Here is a 25,686-nt window from a genome sequence, read left to right as displayed (position 1 = left end):
TTATTGCCATACTCATATATTACCATTACTTATAATAGACATGTTGTGAACAAGGCATCCCAACAAATATAAGTGCCTGACTTAAAATAAGCCACGTTGTACATTAACTGCTTCCCGACCGCCTTATGCAGATATACTGCGGCAGGGCACATACAGGCAGATTAACATACCTGTATGGGGCCCTTTTAAGCGGCTAACACGCCCGCCAGGAGCTCAGTGATCGCGGGTCCCACGGACTTTGTCTGACACGCACGATCGTCTCACAGTGAGGAAGAACGGGGAGATGCTAATGTAAACAATCATATCCCCGTTCTGCCTCGTGACACTGTCACTGATCACAGCTCCCTGTAATCGGGAGCGGTGATCAGTGATGTGTCACAGCCCCTCCCCACAGAGTTAGAATCACTCCCTAGGATACACTTAACCCCTACAGTGCCACCTAGTGGTTAACCCTTTCACTGCCAGTCATTTACACAGTAATCAATGCATTTTAATTGGACTGATCGCTGTATAAATGTGGTCCCAAAATCGTGCCAAAATTGTCCGACATGTCCGCCATAATGTGGCAGTCACGATAAAATTCGCTGATCGCCGCCATTACTAGTAAAAAAATAAATAAATCATTTAATAAAAATGCCATAAAACTATTCCTTATTTTGTAGCCGCTATAACTTTTGCGCAAAACAATAAAAAAAAATGTACCAAAAATATGAATATGTATCGGCCTAAACTGAGGGGGAAAAAAATTTTTTAACGTATTTTTTGGGGATATTTATTTATAAAAAGTAAAAAATAATGCGTTTTTTTTGTTTAAAAATAAAAACCGCAAAGGGGATCAAATACCACCAAAAGAAAGCTCTATTTGTGGGGAAAAAAGGACATCAATTTTGTTTGGGAGCCAGGTCGCACGACCGCTCAATTGTCAGTTAAAACGACACAGTGCTGAATCGCAAAAAAAAACACTCTCTGGTCTTTTGGCCAACCAAATGGTCCTGGGCTTAAGTGGTTAAGGACAAATAGCCAGTCAATTGACTCAGTAGCCAAGAGCATTGATCTTAAGCCAGCCATAGATGGTTAGATTTTATTTTTTATTTTTCTTGTTCAGCCTGCAGCAAAACAAGTGGAAATAGTAGATTCCCCATCCACATGTATTGTTCTACCCAAACAGTGACTTTATCTGATAGGATGTATTCGCTGTTCACTCAATTCATTTTCCACCCCACTTAGTCTATATTTTAATCAACTTTTGCCACTCTAGGTGGCCAGCATTAGAGTCTTAATTAGCTGCAAAATGCAAGGTGGCATGTAATGCTCATTACAAATTTTTTTATTAAAAATATTGATATAAAAAGGACTACAGAATAGTACAAAATGTATCACCTATGACCTACAGCATTCTTAGATGTTTTGCATTTACTAAAGTGAAGCTTAGACATTTATTATACGGGATTTATATAGCGCCAATAGTTTGCACAGAGATTTATAATATATAGGGAGACAGTACAGCAGCAGTACAATTCAATACAAGAGGGTTAGGAGGGCCTTTTTCCTGACAGCTTACAATCTAATAGGGAGAGGCTGGTGGAACCAAAGGTAATAACTGTGGGGGATGAACTGATGGGAAAAATTGCAGATATAGTTATTAGCTGAAGGCAGGATAGGCTTCCCTGAAGAGATGAGTTTTCATGGGTTCACCTAAAAGTAGACAGAGTAAGAGATAGCCAGATAATTTTATGGGTCAAATGGTAGACGCACCAACTAGAAATGAAGCCTTACTGGATCTACTGATTACCAACAATACAGACCTGATCACGGATGTGGATATACGGGGCAATTTAAGTAACAGCGATCACAGGTCAATTGGCTTCAGTATAAATCGCACAAACAGGAAACATAAAGGGAATACAAAGACACTGAATTTCAAGAGAGCCAACTTCCCTAAACAATGAACCTTGCTAGAAGGCATACATTTGGATAAAATCTTAGGAACAAAGAACACGGAGGAGAGATGGATTTGCTTTAAGAGCATATTAAATAAGGGCATTAGCCAATGCATGCCATTGGGTAATACATTTTAAAATAAAGTCCTGGGTGGCTTAACTCCAATGTAAAAATGCATATAAAAGCAAAGGAGAAGGCCTTCAAAAAATGTAAGGTTGAGGGATCATTCTCGGCATTCAGACTTTAAGTATGTAAACAGTAAAAAAGGGAGGACCGACCATATTGGCCCCATAAAGAATGAGAAAGGACATCTGGTTACAAAGGATAGGGAGATGGCGAAGGCATTGAATTTATTCTTCTTATCAGTCTCCACGAGGGAATCGGGGGGGCTTCAGTAACCAAAACTGCAGTGTTTATCCTCACGACATCTCACAGGATGCACCTCCATGGTTAACAGAGGACAGAATTAAAATTGGACTTGGGAAACTTAACATTAATAAATCGCCGGGACCAGGTGGCTTGCACCCGAGAGTACTTGGGGAACTCGGTTAAGTAATTGCCAGACCATTGTTCCTAATTTTTACTGCCAGTCTACTGACTGGAATGGTACCAGCTGATTGGAGAAAAGCCAATGTAGCACCAATATTTAAAAAGGGCCCAAAATACATCCCAGGGAATTACAGACCAATTAGCCTAACATCAATAGTATGTAAACTCTTGGAGGGAATGATAAGGGACTATATACAAGATTTTAGTAATGAGTACGGTATCATTAACAGTAATCAGCATGGATTCATAAAGAATAGTTCTTGCCAAGCGAATCTATTAACCTTCTATGAGAAGGTGAGTTTCCATCTAGATAAAGGAAGGCCCATAGACGTGGTGTATCTGGATTTTGCAAAAGCATTTGACGCAGTTCCCCATAAACGTTTACGTGACAAAATAAGGTCCGTTGGTATGGACCATAGGGTGAGTACATGGATTGAAAACTGGCATCAAGGATGAGTTCAGAGGGTGGTGATAAATGGGGAATACTCCGAATGGTCAGGGGTGGGTAGTGGGATCCCCAGGGTTCTGTGCTGGAACCGATCCTGTTGAATTTTTCATAGAAGACCTGGTTTAATCTCTGTATTTGCAGACAGTACTAAGCTAACCAGGGCAATAACTTCTCCACAGGTTGTGGAAACCTTGCAAAAAAATCTGAACAAATTAATGGGATGGTCAACTACGTGGCAAATGAGGTCTAATGTAGATAAATGTAAAATAATGCATTTGGGTGGCAAAAATATGAATGCAATCTATACATTGGGGGGAGAACCTCTGGGGGAATCTAGGATGGAAAAGGACCTGGGGGTTCTAGTAGATGATAGGCTCAGCAATGGCATATAATGCCAAGCTGCTGCTAACAAAGCAAACAGAATATTGGCATGCATTAAAAAGGGGATTCATTACAGAGAGAAAACAATAATTCTCCCGCTCTACAAGACTCTGGTCGCACCTAGAGTATGCTGTCCAGTTCTGGGCACCAGTCCTCAGGAAGGATATACTGGAAATGGAGTGAGTACAAAGAAGAACAACAAAGTTAATAAATGGTCTGAAGAATATTAATTATGAGGAAAGGTTGCAAGCATTGAACTTATTCTCTCTGGAGAAGATACTCTTGAGAGGGGATATGATTTCAATTTACAAATACTGTACTGGTGACCCCACAATAGGGCTAAAACGTTTTCTCGGAAGGGAGTTTAACAAGACTCATAGCCACTCATTAAAATTTGAAGAAAAGATGTTTAACCTTAAACTACTTGGTTCTTTTACTGTAAGAGCAGCAAGGATGTGGAATTCCCTTCCACAAAAGGTGGTCTCAGCAGGGCGCATTGATTGTTTTAAGAAACTATTAGATAAGCACCTGAACGATCACAACCTACAAGGATATACTAGATAATACTGACATAATCCCACACATAGGTGGGACTTGATGGGCTTGTCTTTTTTTTTTTTTCAACCTCACCTACTATGTAACTGTAACTAAGATTAAGTTAGAGAGTTCCAGAGGATGGGAGAGGCTCTGAAGAAATCCTGGAGATGAGCATGGAAGGAGGGGGCAAGGGAGCTAGAGATCAGGAAATCTTGGGAGGAGCAGAGAGGGCAGTTTGGGTGATATTTGGAGACAATATTGGTGATGTAGCTCGAGCAGAGTTGTATGTTTTATTAATGTGTTGAATTTTATTATTTGGGCAATTTGAAGTCAGTGGAGGGATTGGCAGAGAGGGGTGGTGGACACTGAGTGGTTGGTAAGGTAGATCAGTCTGGCAGCAGCATTAATGATAGACTGAAGAGACGATAGCTTGCAAAGAGGTAAGGAAATAAGGAGGGAGTTGCAATAGACAAGACGCGAAAAAACAAGGCAGTGAATAAGTTGCTTAGTGGTTTCAACTGGTAAAAAGTGGTGTATTTTTTAGATGTTACAGAGGTGATGTCTAGAAGATTTGGACAGTGATTGGGTTTGGGTTTGAAAGTACAGGTCAGAGTCCAGGATTACACCTACCATGCTAGCATGAGGGGAGGGATTGATGGTTGTATCATAGATCGAGATGGAGAAGTTAGGGCACGGGTCGGAGGAAATATTATGAGTTCAGTTGTAGAAAAATTGAGTTTGAGGAATCGCTGCGACATCCATGCGGATATGTCAGTAATGCAAGAGGAGACTGAAGGGATGAGGAGTAGAGAGCTAGATTTGGGTGTCATTAGCATAAAGATGGTACTGGAAGTCATGGGAGTTTATCAAGTGACCAGAAGAAGAGGTGTAAATGAAGAAGAGGAGGCGTTCAAGGACAGAACCTTAGGTTACCCCTACAGAAAGAGGAAGCGGAGAGGAGGAGACAGAGTTATAGGTAACACTGAAGGAACTGGGTGTGATAGGTAGGAGAACCAGGAAAGATCAGAGACTTGCAGGCCAAAAGAGTGGAGTTTTTTGAGGAAGGGGGAGGCTGCAGAGAGGTCAAGTAGTAGGAGTACAGAGTCATGGCCATTGGTTTTAGCAGTTAGTAAATTAGTGAGCATTAGTAGGGCAGTTTCAGTGGAGTGTAGTAAGTGAAAGCCATAGATTTGTTACCTGAAAAGAATAAATAAATATTAAAATACGTATATGTATACAGGTCTTTACTAAACTTTATAACATTTTCAACTTTTTTTTAGGATGGAAACTATAAATGCAGCTGTAATATGAGCAGTAGTTGTTTTAAACCTACTTTTCATTCAAAAGCCAGTTTAAGTAAAAAAGAAACAGAATTACTCTTGAGGCCAAATTTATCTTGAATCTTTTTCTCTTTCTCAGACTGAGATGAAAACATATTTTAGTCATTTTCGCTTGTTCCTTCATTTGTGTGTGTGGAAAAAGTTTTTAAATCGGGTAGAAAGGAAAAACTTGAGATGAAAATGAGATTCCCAAATGAAAAAAATAAGGCCCAGAGTTAAAAGCCCAATGTAGTCCTTGAGTCAATGTGAGCGTGTGCTACAAACCTATGAATGCACATACAGACATTTTTTAGTTTTGGATAGAATGTAGAGGGGTTAGACCCTGTTTTTATTGTCTGTCTCCTCATTGGAAAGGTAAACCCCTCTATTTGTTCTGATGACCACTGTTGCCAAACAGAAATGAATGGGAAAACCTACATTTTAGAGATTTCCTGAGGCAATAGACCCTGTGTACTAAGAAGTAAGCTATAGATGTGGAATAGGCTTGTGCCCTGGTTCTCACTGGATGTCAGTACAAGTCTCTTTTGGGTGTGCTAGCTATGTGGAAGTGTGAACCCATGATTTCATTCACGTATATGAAATGCTTACATAATTGCAACCTCTACACAGCAGTTATCAAAATATATATCAAATGCTCAACCTAACCAAAAATATATTTAATAGTTTATTTCACCATTCTAATAAAAAGTTCCCACGCATTCAAGCATCCCCAGTAGATTAAAAATTACTGAGCTTCTCTCACCCTTTACTGCCACATCATATGGTGGTGGCAGCAGGAGGGGTTTTTACATACACTCCACAAGCCAATTGTCAGCTTTCTGTGTGTCACTTCTGGTTTCTGTTGTCACTTTTTCCCTGGCCGCCGTGGACATGGAAGACAGTAATGTATTGTGGGCTGCATTTGTCACATGGGGACTTTGTGTCCCGTATGTGAGATAAAAAAAATTGTCAAAAAATAGTAAATATAATAGTAATAAAAAAAGTTACACCCAAGCACTAAACCCACCCAACAATCCCCCGAACCCATTATTTATTTATTTTTAAACTCACCCGTACATGCATGGGGTGCCTATGTACAAATATCGTCACACGCGCTGGAGTGAGAGCAATTAAGGACCTGTTTTTGATGGTATCAGTTTAAAGTGCTTCAGAGCTCACCCACAATTCATTGACAAGTTAATTTGACCTCCGGTTGCTGTCCTGACCTTCTGCATTTGACCAGCTACAAGCAGGCCTTGCATTCTTTTTGACTTGTACAGGAATGCAAAACTGTGTTGAACAAATCAAAAGGCTTGCGGGCAGCAGTGCTGACAGCAAGTCATTAAGACTTAAAGTAAAATTTGTGCTGAGAGACTACATTAGAGGGCTACCATTAATAACTTTCTAAAAATTAAATTTGCCTGACTGTCTTTGGCATTAAAACTATGATCATTAACCTGGACCAGGCATGTAGATAAGAAGTCGGAGGATAGGCAGAACTTCACAAATTAATGAAACCTTTGGAATAACAGGCAATGGGAGATTGGATTGTCAAATCCTTTATATGAAACTGTTGTGGCTCATTGAATCTCTGTTCTGAAATCTTGTTTTGATGTTAGAAATTTTCTTTTTGTTCTGTAGGTTGAAGAAGGAGAAAGATGAGGAGAAAATGGAACGACTTGTACAGACAGAAGCTGTGAAATATTTATGGGAACAGGTATAACTGTAGCTCTGTAAATGGAAATGCAATCTCACGTAAATGATTTGCATGTTTCTTAGAAATTGCGCTCATTATTTTAAGGGAAAGCTATGGTTTTGGCTGAAGTTTAGCCAAAACAGCATTCTTTATATCTGTAATAAATTAGCATACCTGTTATAAAGTACTGTATGTCCCACAGTGTGCAGGCAACTCGATCCTGAAGAAATCTTCTGTGTATATTGCCCTGTCTTCTTTCTGTTCCTGAACTTTAAGAGCGCGGGAGTTAATAGCTTTAGTTCTCCTGTGAAGCTGCAGTGAAACATTTCCCAACCGGGAGCTGCCCTCTCCTCTCTCCTTCTCCTCCTCCATTAAGAAAAGTTGTTTCATAGTGTACACTGCATGTAACACAAACCTGTCTGGAGCTTGTTCACTGCAGCTTCACAGAATGCTGGGAGCTAATAACTCCCACAGTGGTGGAAGTTCAGCGACAGGAAGAGGACTGGACATCCCAGCACAAAAGATTTCTACAGGATCCAGCTGCCTGCACAGCATTGGAACATACTTCTTTAGAAGTAAGTTGGGTCACTAAAGCAACTCTTTTAGTTGGGAGTGAAAGTTGGAGCTTTAGCTTTTGAATACAGTACTATAAATACTTTTTTTTTTTTTTTTTTTAGGGGGTTTTCTTCTTTTTTTTTCTTCTTTCTAAAAGAGCAGCCAAGGTTAGCAGGGAGGTAAACCGATAGCTCCATCTGCTTCAACGTCACAGGCCTTAAAAGAAATGCTTATGAAATACATATAGGAAGGATGTGCTTGTAAAGCACTGTAAAAGCTTTCAGAAAGCCAATTTTTTTACTCAATATTGCACAGCCGCTTCTGTCCGGTGACATGACTGACTTCCAGTGCCAGCTTCAGTAAAGAGAAGACAGTCAACAAAATGTGCTAAATACCGCGCTGTCCGAAGGGGGGGGGGGGGGGAACGGAGCTGCCAGCACCGCAAATGACAATTGCAAAAAGTAAAATGGGAAAGTGATGGTGCAGCACTAGTGACAATTTAAAAATTAAATGGGTAGTCTAAAGCGCATAGATGACTTAATACACATCTAAACTATATCAAAATTAGAATAATTGTCAAGATATCAAACAGTATACATGTGCAACATTAAAATAATTATAACGGGTGATTAAACTGATGTATAGCATGCATATAAAATGCAGTGATATCCGGTGATTAAACCAATATATACCATACACATAAAATACAGTGAATAACTTATAAATTCAAAAGCAATAATAGAAAAAATGAATGAACAAAGAGTCCACTGAGTGAGAAAAAAGTGTTTGAAAATGGAAATGTTCAAAACATATGTATCTTGACGCCCCAAGTGGTAATTATCAAGCCACCGCTAAACGTGCATGAAAAAGGGGGGGGGGGAGATGGAGCACAGCCACCAATAACACTGTGGCTTATCGAAAAAAGCGGATTCAATAGGACATACGCCCTATGAATCAAACAGACTTGTTGGTGATTCTTCACCAAAGATAATAAGGCATAGATGGATATAGGCATTGGTAGAATTGGGTAAAAAAAATCTTCTCATAAGGACCACCGGTTGACAAAAAAAGAGGCTCCAAGATGTATAAAATGTCTCATGGATTCAAACGTATAAGGCCAAAAAGGAATAAATAACACACATAGCGTGAATCCACATAACACAAAATTTATTAAAAAATGAAAGATTTACACTCGCATTTAGAAGAGGTAAAACAAGCGCTTGTTAATCGATAAAATGATGCAATGGGAACAGCAGGATTGGACTGACGCGTTTCATCCATGAAGATGTCGTCAAGAGTCTACATGGTATACATTGGTTTAATTGGTTTAATCACCTAATATCACTACATTTTCTATGCATGTTATACATCGGTTTAATCACCTGTTATCATTATTTCAATGTAGAGGAAAGGCTGCAACAAGGGCTGCAGACCCTGGGCGATGACTTCACTCATTGGCTTACTATAGGGAAGTCATTGTTGGCTGTCCCTCCTCTACACTGAAACCAGCGCTGGAAGAATAGGTAAGTATAGGTTTCTTTTCTTTTACAGGGTAGATAGAATAGTCTTAGGATGGAAGTAGATTTAGTCAGAATTTGACTGGCATTACACTTTAAAGAGGAAGTAAACCCTGATGGGTTTACTTCCCCTTTTATTCCCGGCAAAGCATAATGGACTACTATGCATCGCATAGTAGCCCATTATGTGTCACTTACCTGACACAGGAGCCAGCGATGTCACCGCTGTCCCCTGTAGTCCGGCGCATCCATATTTTCGGTGGGGTCTCGCAGCTCCACCACTGTCATTCGGCGGAGCCGCGATGACGTCACTCCCACGCATGCGCATGGGAGCCGACACGCGCGGCAGCTCCGTTGTTGGAAATGCCGCGCTCAGTGCGCCTGCGCGCCGCTGTCTACAGGTAAGCCTTAATCTAGGCTTACCTGTAGGTCAAAGTGGTTTGTAAGGGTTTACAACAACTTTAATTTCTACCAATTATTTAACACCTCACTAGGGACTTATCACTGTGATAAGTGGTGAAAATTCTTATCGCCACGTATCACCAGCATTTCACAGTTTAATAAATGTACAGCCTGGTTTGTTGAAGTTAAAAAAAACAGTCCATTCAATAATGGTATGGTGTTTTGAAAGTGACATTATCCCAATAATAGTCATACCTAGGAAACCCTCTTCTGTGGGATTTTACAGGCACAGGCTGTGAGAGGTTTTTATACAAAAAATTTAGAAAACTTTATTTATTTACACAAAAATGCTTAAAAGGCTACATATACATAAAGAGCAGCTTTATGTATGGTATATGAGCTTGTACAACATCCCACAATGTGTAACACCGAGGGGGGCCTGTTATGCAACAGGCAGATGCTATGTTATTGCTAGTGACAGACTGCATCGTATGCCATGTTTGATATTTCCCATAGTTCACTTCAGCAAGCCAAGCTGTCTAGAAAAAGTGATAGTTAGAGGGTTGGGACAAATTATATACTGTAACATTAAGGCCTCGTTCACACATGCAGCCAGGGGGGGTGGTAAAACCAGCAGATAAGGCACTGTTTTACCACGCGCCTGAATGCTGACACAGATCCACTCATGGCTGTACACAGCATCAGGCAGGGAGGAAGTGTATTGTCACTACCTCATCACCTGTCAAATGTCCTCTAAAAAGCAATCCAATATGGTTTTCTCCTCAAGCGGCTCCACACCTGAAAAAACAGTCAGCATTTATCTAAAAATTGTTAGCTGAAGTCGGGCTTTAAAGACCAACTCCAGGCAACTAAAAGATTATCCCTTGCAGTGGGACTGTGCACTGCAAAGGTTCGTTGATTGCTCCGTTAGATCTAGGGAAATTGTCTCCAAACTGTGGCCCGGGAGATGGGTGTGGCCCTTCTTTTTCTTTTGGGGGCATTATTCCTTCAACTGACTCCAACGATAGGGCCTAATTCTTCCCACTGACACCTACAATAAGGCATCATTCCTCCTACTGACACCAACAGTGGGGCACTGTTACTGCCCCTAATGCTAATGATGGGGCATTATTCCTCCTCCTCCTCATAATATTTTTTAAATCCCACTGACTATCAAGCCTGAGACATTGTAAAAGTGTTTCTCTTCTCCCCTAGAAAAACAAGCTTTTATCTTATGCAGTTTGGAGTCGCCAAATAGATAATAGATAGCTGCAATAGATCATTTTACGTTAAATTGTTACGCTTTCCAGGAGTTGGGCTTTAATTTGTCATTTACTTAAAGTGGATGTAAACCCACCACTCACCCAGTATAAACTAATGGCACAGTATCAATGTGTGTGTGTGTGTGTATATAATACATGCAAGCCTCCTGCGTGGCTCCCTATATTGCAAATGTCACCTCCTTCAGCAGTAGGAGCCCCACAAAACTCTGAAATTGGTGGGTCTCTTTGCTGAAGCTCAATGGGCGGAGTCGTGATGTCACAAGTTTCCCCACCCACCTCTACACTCTCCTACTGTGATCTTTCTGAGTTTTGAGTAACTTCCAGTCAAAACTCAGGAAAGGCGCCACATGACTTCTGCATGCCCAATCATGCTGAGGTGTGGAGCAGCCAATCCCGGGAGAGCTGGAGAAGAAAGAAGGAAGGATGTAAAGCTGGAATGGTCTCCCTTTCTCACAGCAGTGGGGGATGTGGGGACACAGACTTATCTGTGTTTGTTTTTTTTTTAGCAAGATAAAAAAAAAAAAAAAAAGAGGATTGCTCAGCGCTGGACTAACTCTTTGTGGAAATACTGGGCACAGATGACATGACATCTTCTACTGCAGTGGTTCTCAACCCTGTCCTCAAGTACCCCCAACAGGCCATGTTTTAGGAATTTCTCTTAGATAAAATAGCTTTCCAAAATACCAAGCCATTGACTCTGATTTGAAACACCTGTGCAAGATGAAGGAAAACCTGCAAACATGGCCTGTCGGGGGGTACTTAACCACTTCCCACCCGGCCAATGCACATATACGGCCGGGTGGGAGCCGTTTACTCCTGATAGGACGTTCAGGAACGTCCATCAGGAGGAGCGGGATCGCGCGCGCAGCGGCGCGATCCCGATGCGCCCGTGTCACCGGGACGCGGCGCATTTCAGATCGGCGGGAGGGCTCTGTGATTGGCCCTCCTGATCACATGACGGCCGTGTCCAATCACGGCCGTCATGTGATGTAAACAAACAGCCGGTTGCTAGGCAATCGGCTCCTCCTCTCCTCACACAGAAGTCATCGCTGAGGAGAGGAGAGCAGATTGCTGCAGCCCGCTGATGATCAGTGAGTATGAGCTGTTTTTTACAGCTTTTTACTCACTGATCTTCAGTCTAGTGTAAACACACAACACACCACACAGTGTAAACACAGTCCCCACATATGTCCCCATAACACACATGTCCCCAAAACATACATGTCCCCAAAAAATAAAACACATGTCCCTAATAATAAAAACATGTCCCCCACATATGTCCCACTAAAATCACTTGTCCCAATGATTATGTGCACACATATGTACGTGATCACCTGCACACATATGTACATGATCATTTGCGTACATATGTCCGTGATCACACAAACCAATTATTATACACTTAACAGATTTTTTTTTACCAAAAACATGTAGCAGAATACATTTTGGCTTAAATTTATGACAAAATTAGATTTTATTGGATTTCTTTTAAAATAGAAAAAAGAAAATATTGTTTTTTTTCCAAATTTCCGCTTTTTTGCGCTTATATCGCAAAAACTAAAAACCGGAGTCGTGAATAAATACCACCAAAATAAAGCTCTATTTGTGCGAACAAAATGATAAAAATTTAATTTGGGTACAGTGTAGCATGACCGCGCAATTGTCACTGAAAGCGCTAGAGCGATGAAAGCTGAAAATTGGGCTGGGAAGGAAGGGGGCGAAAGTGCCCTGTATTGTAGTGGTTAAGGACAGGGTTAAGAACCATCGCTCTACTGTACCAGGTGGAAGTCTTCATTAAAAAAAAAATGAAAAAACAAATTCAGGTTTACTTTCATTTTAAGGTCCATCTAAAACCACCCTGCCCAGAGGATATTACACTGCCTTGAAAAAGTATTCATGCCCCTTGAAATTTCCACATTTTTTTATGTTACAACCAAAAACTTAATGGTATTTTATTGGAAATTTATGTGAGAGACCAACACAAAGTGGCACATGATTGTGAAGTGGAAGGAAAATGATAAATGGATTTCAAAACTCTCAAATATGTGAAAAGTGTGTATTCAGCCCTCTTTACTCACCTAATTAGTAAATGGAGTCCACCTGACTGTAAATTACTCTCAGTATAAACACAGCTTCCTCTGTGAAAGCCCTCAGAGGATTGTTAGAGAACCATAGTGAACAAACAGCATTGTGAAGGCCAAGGGATACATCAGTAAGGTCAGGGATAATGTTGTGGACAAGTTTTAAAGCAGGGTTAGGTTATAAAAAAAATATCCAAAGCTTAGAAGATCTCACGGAGCAATGTTCAATCCATCATCCAAAAGTACAAAGAGTATGGCACAAGTGCAAACCTACTGAGATATGGCCGTCCACCTAAACTGACAGGCTGGGCAAGGAGAGCATTAATCAGAGAAGCAGCCAAGAGGCCCATGGTAACTCTGGAGGAGATGCAGAGATTCACAGCTCAGGTGGGAGAACCTGTCCACAGGACAACTATTAGTCATGCACACCACAAACCTGCCTTTATGGAAGAGCGGCAAGAAGAAAGCCATTGTTGAAAGCCATAAGAAGTCCCGTTTACAGTTTGAGAGAAGCTATGTGGGGGGCACAGTAAACATGTAGAAGAAGGTCCACATGAGGATGATATCAAAATTTAACTTTTTGGCCTAAAGGCAAAATGCTATGTGTGGCAGAAAACTAACACTGCACATCACCCTGAACACACCATCCCCACCGTGAAACATGGTGATGGCAGCATAATGTCAGAATTGATGGGAAGATGGATGGAGCCAAATACAGGGAAATCTTAGAAGAAAACCTGTGAGAGCCTGCAAAAGTCTTGAGACTGGAGCAGAGAATCGCCTTCCAGCAGGACAAAGACCCTAAACATACAGCCAGAACTACAATGAAATGGTTTAGATCAAAGAATATTCATGTGTTAGCATGGCCCAGTCAAAGTCCAGACCTAAATCCAATTAAGAATCTGTGGCAAGACTTGAAAGATGCTGTTCACAGATGCTCTACATCCAATCTGATAGAGCTTGAGCTATTTTGCAAAGCAGAATGGGCAAAAATGTCACTCTCTTGATTTGAAAAGCTGGTAGAGACATACCCAAAAAGATTTGCAGCTGTAATTGCAGTGAAAGGTGGTTCTACAAAATATTGACTCGTGGGGGCTGAATACAAATGTATTTATACACTTTTCACACATTTATTTGTAAAACATTTTGAAAACCATTTACCATTTTCCTTCCACTTCACAATCGTCTGCCACTTTGGTCTATTGCATAAAATCCCAATAACCCCTTCCCACGGGCATACGTAGATGTGCGTACTCTACTTTCGGGAGTTATACCGGGATGATGCCCGCAGCTGCAGGCATCACCCCGATACCGTTGTTTAGAGCAAGCGATCGGCTATCCAGGGGTAACAAGCGATGCGGCTAAAATGACGCTCAGCTGTTATCCCGGAGGAGCGGGAGGGGACGTGTTGTCTCCCTGCCGTTCTTCCCGGACCTCCCATCCCATCGGGAAGCCCGATCAGCAATCCGCCGCTTCTGGCGGCTAGGGACAGACTGAAACAAAGCCGGAAACTGCTTCGTTCCAGCCTCCTGATTGTAAACACGGAAGCAATGTCACTTCCTGTTTAGTCGGCTACCAATGGCGCTGGTTTTAAAAAAAATATATATACAGTATTCAGAATCGCAGAAAAAGGCAATCTGAATACTTTAAAGTGCAAAGGAGGGATTGGAGGTCTTTTAGCCCCCGATCCCTCCATAAAGAGTACTTGCTATTACTGTCACAAAGGATGTTTACATTCCTTGTGACAGCAATAAAAGCGATCAAAATTTTTATTTTTTTTTTAAAACACAACTTAATAATATTAAAATAAATAAGAGAAAAAAACATTTGTTAAAGCGTCCCCGTGAGCTTGCGCAGCAAAGAAAACGCATAAGGAAGTCGCACCCGCATATGTAAATGGTGTTCAAATCACACATGTGAGGTATCGCCGTGATTGTCAGAGCGAGAGCAATAGTTCTAGCACTAGACCTCCTCTGTAACACTAACCTGGTAACCGTAAAAAAAAATTAAAAATTTAAGTGTCCCCTGTGGAGATTTTTAGGTACCGTAGTTCGTCGCCATTCCACGAGTGCGTGCAATTATAAAGCGTGACATGTTTGGCATCTATTTACTCAGCGTAACATCATCTTTCACATTATACAAAAAAAATTGGGTTGCCTTTTTAAATAAAGGACTTGTCCCAAGTTGTGTCTTGTTTTGTTTTTGTCTTTTGTTTTTTTAACCTTCTGACACTTTTTTTGTGAAATGGTACGGGTACAATGTACCCATTACCATTTCTAACGGGGGGCGGGATCTGGAGGTCCCCTTGTTAAAGGGGGCTTCCAGATTACGATAAGCCCCCCGCCTGCAGACCCCCACCACTACCGGGCAAGGGTTGTGGGGATGAGGCTCTTGTCCCCATCAAGATGGGGACAAGGTGCTTTTGGGGGGCCACCCCAAAGCAACCTCCCCATCTTGAGGGCATGTGGCCTGGTACGGTACAGGAGTGGGGGGGGGCGCTCTCTTGTCCACCCCTCTTTTTCTGCGGCCTGTCAGGTTGTGTGCTCAGATAAGGGTCTGGTATGGATTTTGAGGGGGGACCCGGTGACAGGGTTTTTTGGAGGGGACTGAATGCTAGCCTCCGATTATGGGCCCTGGCATTTGGGGGAATGGTGCTCTTTGTGAGCTGTATGCCTGGGGGACCCTTGAGTTGGTGTTACTTTGAATTTGGGTCCATGTCCCCCAAGACACACAGACACTGGGGACCCTGTATCTGCCATATTTAGAAATAGTGGCTGATTTATACTGTTGGGACACATACTGTGAGGAGATGCTGATATCATCAACTCCAGGCATCTGTTGTCTACTATAATATGTTTATTGTAAACCAGGCTAGTGTGGGCTCTAAGAGTCTCCCATTGTTTGTGAGAAGGTTTTCTTGGATTTACCCAAAGACTATTCTTGGTTAATTCTGAACAATACATGATCATTGCAAGAGCTGATCACATTGACCTACGCAGACTGACTGTCTGGTCACCTAGACTGCCTTAAGTGTTGTGTTAATTAACATGTTAATTATATAATTATCTTTTAAGTTGTTGCTAGAGGGGAGGGCGGGGTATCCATGAGCCTTGTTATCGAACCCCTTGTGTTAAGTGTATAAAAAGGCTGTATTCTATCCAATAATTCATTCAAGATTCTACAAGCTTTTTTCAGCTAGACTTGTATTCAATGCAGCTATGATAATATATCTCTCTGATGGTCAGACTGGAGGAAGCATTATTACTGATGGAAGCACTCAGTGGAGTGTGGGATAGGTTCCGTTACAGACCCCTACACCATTTAAAAAAACAAATAAATTGGTGCAGGGTTCCCCTTAATATCCATACCAGACCTGAAGGGCCTGGTATGGAATTTGGGGAGACCTCCACGCAATTTTTTATTTTTTTTTTGTTTGGGGTTCCCCTTAATATTCATACCAGACACAAAGGCTTGGTAATGGACTGGGTGGGGGGGTTACATGCCGTTTTTTTTTTTTTTTTTTTTTTTTTTTTTTTCAATGACTTTTATCTGCTGGGACCCATTTCATTATAGCCGCTGGTAGTGTTAAATGACTTTTTTTTCCTTTAGAAATGTAATTTTGTGCAGGGACTGTTGTAAAATGTGCCACTTTACAGGCATATTATAGACACCCCCCAGGTACAAAATTTTAAAGGAATATTTCACTTTTATTATTTCACTTTAAGCATTATTAAAATAGCCGCGCCCTTTTTTTGCATTGATACATGTCCCCTGGGACAGGACCCAGGTCCCCAAACACTTTTTATGACAATAACTTGCATATAAGCCTTTACATTTAACACTTTTGATTTTTCATGTTAGTGTCCCATAGACTTTAACAGTGTTCCAGCGGCTTTCGAATTTGCCAGGAGCACAGCATACTGTTCAGTGTTTGCAGAACATCCAAACTTATACTCGGGCCGAACCGTTCGCCCATCCCTAATAAACGACACACATCTGTGAATGATCCGTTTATAATACTGCAGGTAGTACCTTAATTACACCACCGTGTGGCAATATGTTACCACACTACTACTACACTAGGGTTCCAAGAAATCTTTACATATGTGAACTTAGTTGAGAGATTTTCAGATTCAATATCTAACTGAATAGAATCGGTTAAGACACAAAAATATGGGTGCTGCCATTGCAGACTTTTTTTTTTTTTTTAGTCTGCTTGTTCCAGACTGTTAGGCTTTTTTGTTCTTCACTGGTGGGTCAATGGTGCAGAACAATTGACTACTGATACACATGTATGAATTATAGGCCAGCAACTAAGAATTAACCACTTAACAACCGCCAATAGCCGATTAACGGCTTCAGGGCGGTTGTTTAACTCTGAGAGTGTTTAACCCCTGGGGCACGCACACGAGAGCATCTGTGACCGCCGGGTCCAGTGGACCCGGCGCATCACGGATCACGGTAAACGGACGCTCATCGTGGCCGTTTACCACGTGATCGATCCGTCAAATGACGGAGTGATCACTTGTAAACAAACGACGTCATGTTATGACGCCGGTTCCTCCCTCCCCCTCTCTGTACCGATCGGTACAGCGGAGGGGAAAGAGATCGGTGTCATCAGCACTGTGGGCTGCATCTGCAGTGCCCACATCGCTGCTCACCGAATTTAACCCCTCCATACCCTGGCAATACTCTGCAATACCCCCCAATACTCTGCAGTGCCAGCCAATACTCTGCAATACCCTGCCATAAATTGCCATACCCAGCCATACTTGGAGATACCCTGCAATACCCAACCACACACGGAGCTACCCAGCCATACTCGGTGATACCCTGCAATACCCAGCCATAGACGCCCCCCCCCCTCGCCGCCCTCCGGTGCTTCTACCAACTCGCCAATACGATCAAAGCCAGAATCTTTTTATTTATTTTTTAATTTTTATTTCAGACTTCCCAGCCTAGAGGTGAGATGTGGGGTCTTATTGACCCCCAGATCTCACTGTAAAGAGGACCTGTCATCTCATATTCCTATTACAAGGGATGTTTACATTCCTTGTAATAGGAATAAAAGTGATCCAAAAATTTATTTTTGGGGAAAAAAATGTCAAACTAAAATAAATAAAGTAAAATGAACAAAAAATAAATAAAATAAAAAATTTAAAGCGCCCCTGTCCCCATGTGCTCGCATGCAGAAGCGAACACATAGGTAAGCCCCGGTCACATATGAAAACGGTGTTCAAACCACACGTGAGGTATCGCCGTGAATGTTAGAGCGAGAGCAATAATTCTAGCCCTAGACCTCCTCTGTATCTCAAAACATGTAACCAGTAAAAAAAAATTTAAGCGTCGCCTATGGGGATTTTTAAGTAGCGACGTTTGGCGCCATTCCACGGGCCTGTGCAATTTTGAAGAGTGACATGTTAGGTATCTATTTACTCAGCATAACTTCATCTTTCACGTTATGCAAAAATTGGGCTAACTTTACTGTTTGTTTTTTTTTAAGCACAAAACTGTTTTTTCCCCCCAAGAAACACATTCGAAAAATTGCTGCGCAAATACCGTGTGAGATAAAAATTTTCAACGACCACCATTGTATTCTCCAGGGTCTTTGCTAAAAAAAAACATATATAATGTTTTGGGATTCTATGTAATTTTCTAGCAAATAAATGATGATTTTTACATGTAGGAGAGAAATGTCAGAATTGTCCTGGGTGCTCCAGAACGCCTGATGGCGCTCCCTGTATTTTGAGCCTCTGTATGTGGCCAGGCTGTGTAAAAATCTCACACATGTGGTATCGCCGTACTCAGGAGTAATAGCAGAATGTGTTTTGGGGTGTAATTTGTGGTATGCATATGCTGTGTGTGAGAAATAAACTGATAATATGACAATTTTGTGTGGAAAAAAAAAAAAAAAGTAAAAAGAATCTTGATTTTGCAAAGAATTGTGGAAAAAAATGACAACTTCAAAAAACTCATCATGCCTCTTACTAAATACCTTGGAATGTCTTCTTTCCAAAAAGGGGTCATTTGGGGGATATTTGTAATTTTCTGGCATGTTAGGGTCTCAAGAATTGAAATAGGCCGTCAGTACTTCAGGTGTGATCAGTTTTCAGATATTGGCACCATAGCTTGTGGACTCTATAACTTTCACAAAGACCAAATAATATCCACCAATTTGTACTTATTTTTACCAAAGATATGTAGTGGTATAAATTTTGGCCAAAATTTATGAAGAAAAAAATTACTAATCTGCTAAATTTTATAACGGAAACAAAGAAAAATTCATTTTTTTACAGAATTTTCGGTCTTTTTTCTTTTATAGCACAAAAAATAAAAAACCGAGAAGTGATTAAATACCACCAAAAGAAAGCTCTATTTGTGTGAAAAAAAGGACAAAAATTTCATATAGGTCCAGTGTTGCATGACTGAGTAATTGTCCTTCAAAATGTGAGAGCACCAAAAGCTGAAAATTGGTCTGGTTATTAAGGGTGTTTAAGTGCCCAGTGGTCAAGTGGTTAAAGAAAGAATGAGGATGACTGCCATGAAACTTTAAAGCGGGAGTCCACCGGGACTCCGCGTTTTTTTTTTTTTTTTTTTTAAAAGCCAGCAGCTACAAATACTGCAGCTGCTGACTTTTAAAATAGTGACACTTACCTGTCCAGCGCGCCCGCGATGTCGGCACCCGAAGCCGATCTCTAGATCGACACTCGAGTGCTGCCGCCGCCATCTTGGGTATGGGAATCAGGAAATGGAGCCTTTCGGCTTCATTTCCCGGTTCCCTACTGCGCATGCGCGAGCCGCGCTGCGCAATGAGGATGGTCCCCGCTGCCTCTGGGATCTGTGTGTTTCCCAGCAGGCAGCGGGGCACTTGCGGAAAGGGGCGTAAGTTACGCCCCTTTCCGCAGAGAGCTATCCCGGAAGTGGGTGCAGTTACCTGGATTATCCAGGTAACTGCACCCCCCTCCCCCCTGAAAGGTGCCGATTGTGGCACCGGAGGGGGGGAGGGTTCCGATGAGCGGAAGGTCCACTTTAGGGTGGACCTCCGCTTTAAGTTTCAAAAACAAGTCCATACTTCCACTCTGGTGGGTTTATTTTAAGGCCTTTTTTTTTTTTTTTTTTTTTTTTTTAAGGAATGCCTAAAAGTCGATGGCTGAGCATCCATATACTTTGACGTGATCTGTATAGTCAATCACGCTGTAACTATTGCATGTGCCACTCTGGGTATGGAAATTTGGTCATGCAACAGCTCATTTAACATACATTGCACTGTTTGAAGGAAGGTGCAGTGGGGTGAAAAAGATTTTACCAGCTCAACATATTATTGCATACTATAACATATAAGTGCTACATAAGATGAAAGATAACTTGTTGCAGCAGGTTCATACGCCAGTAAGGAATACATATAAAACTTTTTGACCAACTTAGACTTTGTGTAAAAAAGCTACTAATACCATTGACAGCTTTGTATTTGAAATCTGTATTTGCATCATAGGGAAATTGAGACTTTTGTCATATACAGTGTGTTATTTTGCTCAGTATCCTTCTGCTCTTTGTTAGCGGTCATGGTGGAAAAAGGGAAGCACCAAAATTATCATTGTTCGATTTTTTTTTTTTTTTTACTTTTTTTTTTCTATGGGATTATTGGGCAAGAAGCTGTGTGTTGGAAACTATCGTCCTCACTATCCCAATTTATTTCTAAATATACAGTATGTTCCAATAACCTTCAGAAAAGATATTGAAACTTGAATGTTTTAGCACCTTTTATCTAAACCAGCTCATGAAATTGGTTTAGTGTCTAAGAACCAACTGAACTCTGGAAACTGTGCCTTAAAAAGGCAAGCAGATGGCAAACAGGTCACCAGTATTGCCGCTAGGCTTCCTGAAGCTGATCTTTTTTGCATTACTGCCTTACCTTGCCGCCTACTGCACTGTGCCCTTTGTGCGGAGGCGATCATCTTGCTAGAGAAATAGGAATTTGCTTCCTAACATCATTGTTGTTCCCTGATGACTGATGATCTGGGGGGAATATTTACGAAGCAGAAGGAAAGTTTCGCAAAGCACAGATCCACAGACAGAATGAATCAGAAGCAGGGCGCGGCATGTAGTGCAGATTCTTTTCCAGCACGATAGTGACATCACCAAGTCTTCATATTTGATGAGCCTAGCAATTGAAGGCAGTGGTGGATGATCTCACATGACATATGCAGTATACAGCTATAAAGTGGTATACACAGGATTTCCTAGATACAATACACTTACATACCAGGAAGTGCACTTCCATTTTTCAGGAATTCCAGACAAAAGGTACTTTTTTCAGGGTACTACTTTGGCTCAATTCACAATTCTAGATGTTCTCTGTACATCTTCATCTTTTAGAGTTTGGGTCTACACGATTTACCACCTTGTATGCTGTTTTGGATTTTGTTTCCTTTTGTGCAGTGTCTGTTTGTTCAGATCTTCTGGTTATGCAAACAAATAGAAATGTCGATATTTTTCTTCAATAATCCAATTTTACACTGCCTCGCTGCGGTTTGGCCTCAGTGCAGGTACAGCGCAGGGTAGCCGCGGTTTCCTATAGACTTCTATTAGATTGCACTTTTTTTTTTTTTTGCTACATTTTCTGAAAGCGCAACAAAAGTCCTGCATGCTGCATGTAAAACCGCCCTTCATCCTTTTCATAACCACAAGAATTTTAAGCTTTACATATTACCGAACTGTATTTTTCAGTCTTGACTGTCCTTCTGTATTCAGACTTGATGATTTATTTTCTCATTTTCAGGTCCGGTCCCTTAAAGAATGGCAGAATGAAGTAAATGCTCGGATTGAGGGTTTCGGTATATTTGAGAAACCATTGTCCAGTGTCCAAGACTGCTCGTCTGAAGTACTTGAGCATCATTCAGATTCTGCTGCAACGCTTGCTGAAAAGGATAATAGAAAAACTTCCCCAGACATCCCAGACTCTGGTTTTCATTCAATTAATGTAGAGCATGACTTTCATCAAGAAAAAAGTAGTTCTGAAAAGGGTTCAACTGAGGGCAGTGTATCTACTGAGCATTCCCTGGAGACAGTGAGACCTTACCATCAGAAGGAACTTAACTGCCCAGGGGACCAAGATACAGCTGTTGAAGTGCACAGTGAAAGCAGCAAGGATAGTTCCAATAGTGAACATGACAGCAGCCTTCTGCAGCAGTATTTGGACAAGGTAGAAGAATTGGAGCAAGCAGATGACATGAATCACAGTGATGTAACTGAAGAAAGTAAACCTGAAATCACCAACAGTTCATTTAGCTCTGACTTCTATGTTAGCAGCATCTCTGATGTGTGTGATCATGGCAAGTCTGACATCCTTCAGATCAATGATGAATCTTTTCAGTCATCAGACAAAGCAAAAAGCTTGCAGAAGCAATCCAATATTTTCATACATGAACCGCAAGGAGACTTGACACCCTAATGAAGAATACTATTTTGTTGTCTCCTCTACAAACACTCCATGATGTAATCAATAAATTGCCTTTATTTTGGTAAGGTTGTGATAAATATACATTTATAACTACTATTATGCACTTTGCCTGAATAGATGTACCTTTCTGTGAAATAGATAAGGGATGACATTGTCATTAAGTGAAGGAGCAGCTTTGTTGTTCCTTGCACATGAACAAATTCATCATCAAAATGAGGTTGCACCAACTTACAATACAAATCTCTTGCATGAAGTGTCTTATGGTGTACCCCAAAAACACAATGAAAGTATACACTTGTGGGTGGAGTGTGAATTGCGTGAGCTAGTAACATTGTTACAGCTTATAAACCTTTGGGCTTTGGTCCTGGTTCACAGGGCAGCTCAGGTCAAGGCCACTGTACTAATAATCTAATGTTAGTAAAGCAATCTCCCCTGCTGTTCTATTTTGTTCTGGCATATGAGCGTATGAGGTTTAACTGTCAGCAGTATTTTTAAGAAGAACTCTTTATTGATTAAGGCCTAATGTTTTCTGCATTTTTACAGGTTTCAGTAGTCCATAATTAACACCTTGGGATGGACAATATTGCTTATGTGTTAATGTAGTTTTTTTTCCTTTTTTTTTTTTAAAGCGAGACTGCTTAGACTAGCAATTCAGAAATGCCCAAAATGAAATTCCCATAATATATGTAAAACAGTAGGTTGTAGCAGCCTTGAAATGTACATTACTCTAAAGTAATCTTTCATTATCTGGGAACAGAAGGAACACTTTGCAAAACGTGTTCTCGTTTAAATGCCAATTCGCGCCAAACTACGAAGTACCAAAATTTAAATGCATGGGATTTCTTTAACCTACCTAACAAATGTAAAGTGATACTCATGTTCTTGTGTGCTGTATGACTGCATAATATGAGGAGGGTGGCTGCACTTTTCAATGCTTGCAGTTCTGCAGATTCTGTGCCACTGTTACACCTCTAGATTAGCCTTGTGTAAATAGAAAGCATCTTTACACTGATAATACCCACCATGTACTCCCTTTGTTTACTAAGCTCTTCTAAACTCCACCACTTCTCTACTTTCAGCAGCTCACCAATGGCGATCCTGATTTCAGGATTAATCTGGCATGCAGCAGTTCTTAACGAAGACAAAAATTTTAGGTCATGCCACAAGCTGAATTAAAAAGTGGTTTAATGACTTTTGAATATACAAAAAACAGTTTTGTGCCTTCAAGAGTTTTCCATAATCACCATTTATGTAACTTGTAGATAAGAGACATGCATGGGTGTTTCATGGTTTTTGAATGTATAGCTATGCACCATGCTTACTCACAATATTTAAAAGATTGTGCAGACCAACCATAAGTCTGTTTTAGTGCCAAGTGTTTATTTCAAAAGCTTGCATTTATTTACAATTTCTCACTACAAAAATCCACATATCACTTCTTTTTGTTGGCTGGAGTAGCCAGCATGGGTTGTCACAAATATTACATTTAATAGATAGCATTTTATGAGATGGTATTTTTTTTATTAAAACATGTGGAAGTCAACACTCACTCTCATAATTGTTCTTATGATGTTTTATGTGAATACTTTAGCGCTCCCCTAGTGACAGCGACCACAGACTTTCTGGATTTCTTGGTGTAGTGTGTTCTAATATAAACAGTATTTTAAGGCCTCGTGCACACTGAGCGTTTGCCCAGCTGTCCTGAATGCCTTTCTCCTGGAAGAAGAAAAGCAGCGTCAAAAATACGCCTTAAGCCATTTTTTGTAAGTGTGTTTAGAGGCGTTTAGGAGCCTCAAACGCTTGAGCATTCATTCATTTAACTGGCTAGAATAATCATTTATTCTGTCCATTTTAAACTAATTAACAATCAAGCGCTAAACATATAAAGCGCCAACGTGTGCTTTAATGGGTTAAACGCTCATTTAGGTGTGTCAAAGATTTTTTATTTCTGCCAAAATGCTGCTGCTCCTGAATGTGCTGGCAGTGGATTTTTTTGTGCATCTAAACACCTATGGGTGCATTGACACAGGGGCTTTTAAAGGCAGAAAAGTCAAACACTCCTAAGTGGCGGTTTTAACACCCAGTGTATATGAGGTCTAAAACACAAATCCAGCCCAAACATTTGTTTTTCATTTATGTGCTCATTGGGACTAGTTAGAACATCTGCTGGGTTTCTTGCTGTCTGTTGCTATACATACCCCTTGCTTTCTCTCCATATGACATGAAATAAGAACGGACATGAAATTAAAGGGAGCAGCAAAAAACACAAGATTCTAACACCTGCCTACCCTCTGTCCAAAGCTAAAAAAAAAACAAAGTTTGGGTTGGAGTTTGGCTTTAAAATGCAACAGTAATAAACTGTTAACAGAAGACCTGCATGGCCTTCTAAACCCCTAATCATCCCTTAAAATATAACTAAAGGCAAAACTTTTTTTTATTTTTTTTATTTGGATAGTGTTGAGGGGTATTAGATTCCCGGTCAGTTTTTATTGCAGTCTGTGTCCCCGTTAAGAAGATTCCTGTGTTACCTGCTGCTGATTGGGCCAGGAGTTGGCAGTGGGAGGGCTGATCAATTTAAATCTCAAAAGTGAGTTGGCTAAAAGTCGCATAGAATGCTCAACCTGAAAAGGGGGGGGGGGGGGTGTTACCAGCTTGTGCTTTGGGCAAAATTGAGTGGAAATCACAAGAAAAGTTTAGTAGAATTACATATATAATACCTTTTGGGAGGTAAATGTTTACACACACACACACAGTATGAAATCCAGTTGGAAATCTAAACTTCCATAATTTTTATATTTCATTAAAATAAGCTATTGAATTGCCTGTGAGCAGCCCTTGTACTAATAGCAGCCAATTTCATTTGAGAACAAAATATTCTTGTTACTTGTTACAAAATTTTGTGAATTTTAAGGAATTTATTAGGCTTTCCTTATAAACACCTTTTTTATTTTATGATTTTTTTCCATTTTGTGTTTTACAAACACTATTACATTTCTAATATTCTCATTGCTATGGCTAGCACGTTGTATGGATCATATCATATCATATATAAGATGGAAATTTTGTTGTGACAAGTAAATAGAAATATTATGTTTGGTTGTTATGTTTAATATTTATTAGGGATACTGGGAATATTTACAATTAATATATGGTATTTTATAAATGAAAAAAAGTCTCATAAAAAATTCCAGTGTGAGCTATATGCACATATTTAATAAAGTTATATATTTTATAAGTGTGTAATTTTTAGTCTGGAAATGTCTTTTTTTTGTTTTTGTTTTGTTTTTTTCATTTTGAGTAATAAAGTTTTATAATTCCCAAACTCTCATTTTTGTCTGCTTTTAAATATAAATTAACGGTGTATATTATTTTGCAGCTATATCATTAATAGTAAAGTGTCTTGAAGTATGCATTCTTATTTGTAGAATTCTGTACAAATCATGAATGGGCAATAAACTAGAATTCTAATGCTTAAAAAAAAAAAAAAAAAAAAAAAAAGTGCTTTGAAGAAGAATGA

The 25,686-nt window shown here is 40.4% G+C and overlaps 1 protein-coding gene across 2 annotated transcripts in view; it reads left to right on the top strand.

Annotated features, from left to right (window-relative positions):
• Positions 1-25,495, top strand: part of CEP97 (centrosomal protein 97) — a 49,103-nt gene extending 23,608 nt beyond the window's left edge. For both annotated transcript variants that reach the window (XM_077482473.1, XM_077482474.1), the window contains exons 10-11: positions 6,817-6,892; positions 21,489-25,495. In XM_077482473.1, coding sequence (XP_077338599.1) covers positions 6,817-6,892; positions 21,489-22,160 — 748 coding nt within the window. In that variant the 3' untranslated portion in view covers positions 22,161-25,495. The remainder of the gene's footprint in view (positions 1-6,816; positions 6,893-21,488) is intronic.
• Positions 25,496-25,686: the final 191 nt, after the last annotated feature.

This window comes from Lithobates pipiens, unplaced genomic scaffold (assembly GCF_037356315.1).
Source record: "Lithobates pipiens isolate NorthernLeopardFrog02 unplaced genomic scaffold, aLitPip1_a1.2 Scaffold_16, whole genome shotgun sequence".
Taxonomy (NCBI): domain Eukaryota; kingdom Metazoa; phylum Chordata; class Amphibia; order Anura; family Ranidae; genus Lithobates; species Lithobates pipiens.
The sequence above is the reverse complement of the archived record's forward strand: the minus strand, read 5'-3'. Positions and strand labels throughout refer to the sequence as shown.